General features: G+C 47.0%; 1 protein-coding gene across 1 annotated transcript in view; it reads left to right on the forward strand.

Moving 5' to 3' along the window:
• Positions 1–505: 505 nt before the first annotated feature.
• The window catches only part of LOC135567320 (ryanodine receptor 2-like), a gene marked incomplete at its 3' end in the record, with an annotated part of 12,558 nt that continues 11,981 nt past the window's right edge, over positions 506–1,082 (forward strand). Inside the window, exon 1 of the mRNA XM_065014744.1 lies at positions 506–532. Coding sequence (XP_064870816.1) covers positions 506–532 — 27 coding nt within the window. The remainder of the gene's footprint in view (positions 533–1,082) is intronic.

The following is a 1,082-nucleotide window of genomic DNA, read 5'->3' on the forward strand; positions in this document are numbered from 1 at the left end:
AACAGTAGACTCCTTTTAGAGCAGAGCAGGCCACAGTCAGAAACAGTAGGCTCCTTTTAGAGCAGAGCAGAGCAGGCCACAGTCATAAACAGTAGACTCCTTTTAGAGCAGAGCAGAGCAGGCCACAGTCAGAAACAGTAGACTCCTTTTAGAGTAGAGCAGGCCACAGTCAGAAACAGTAGACTCCTTTTAGCAGAGCAGAGAGCAGTCAGAAACAGTAGCAGGCCAGCAGAGCAGGCCACAGTCAGAAACAGTAGACTCCTTTTAGAGCAGAGCAGAGCAGGCCACAGTCAGAAACAGTAGACTCATTTTAGAGCAGAGCAGGCCACATTCAGAAACAGTAGACTCCATTCTAAGTCATGGCTTCTGTCCTGTGTAGGCATTGTCCAGGATTGCAGTGCTGTGGACTATTCTGTAGTAGTGAATATTGGAAGAGAAATGACTGATGTTAATTCATCACTAATGTGCCATTTGTGTTGAATTAACTCTCCTTTCCATTTATTTCATGCCAATACAGAAATTCATGATGAAGGTAAGTTCATTAACGTCTGCTGCTCCCCCTTCTGTCACTGTGTCTGACCTCCTAGCTCCTTCACTGTGTGTCTGATCTCCTAGCTCCTTCACTGTGTGTCTGATCTCCTAGCTCCTTCACTGTGTGTCTGATCTCCTTCTGTCACTGTGTGTCTGATCTCCTAGCTCCTTCTGTCACTGTGTGTCTGATCTCCTAGCTCCTTCTATCACTGTGTGTCTGATCTCCTAGCTCCTTCTGTCACTGTGTGTCTGATCTCCTTCTGTCACTGTGTGTCTGATCTCCTAGCTCCTTCATTATGTGTCTGATCTCCTAGCTCCTTCTATCACTGTGTGTCTGATCTCCTTCTGTCACTGTGTGTCTGATCTCCTAGCTCCTTCTGTCACTGTGTGTCTGATCTCCTAGCTCCTTCACTGTGTGTCTGATCTCCTAGCTCCTTCTGTCACTGTGTGTCTGATCTCCTAGCTCCTTCACTGTGTGTCTGATCTCCTTCTGTCACTGTGTGTCTGATCTCCTTCTGTCACTGTGTGTCTGATCTCCTAGCTCCTTCACT

The sequence above is a fragment of the Oncorhynchus nerka genome, unplaced genomic scaffold (genome assembly GCF_034236695.1).
Source record: "Oncorhynchus nerka isolate Pitt River unplaced genomic scaffold, Oner_Uvic_2.0 unplaced_scaffold_2153, whole genome shotgun sequence".
Taxonomy (NCBI): domain Eukaryota; kingdom Metazoa; phylum Chordata; class Actinopteri; order Salmoniformes; family Salmonidae; genus Oncorhynchus; species Oncorhynchus nerka.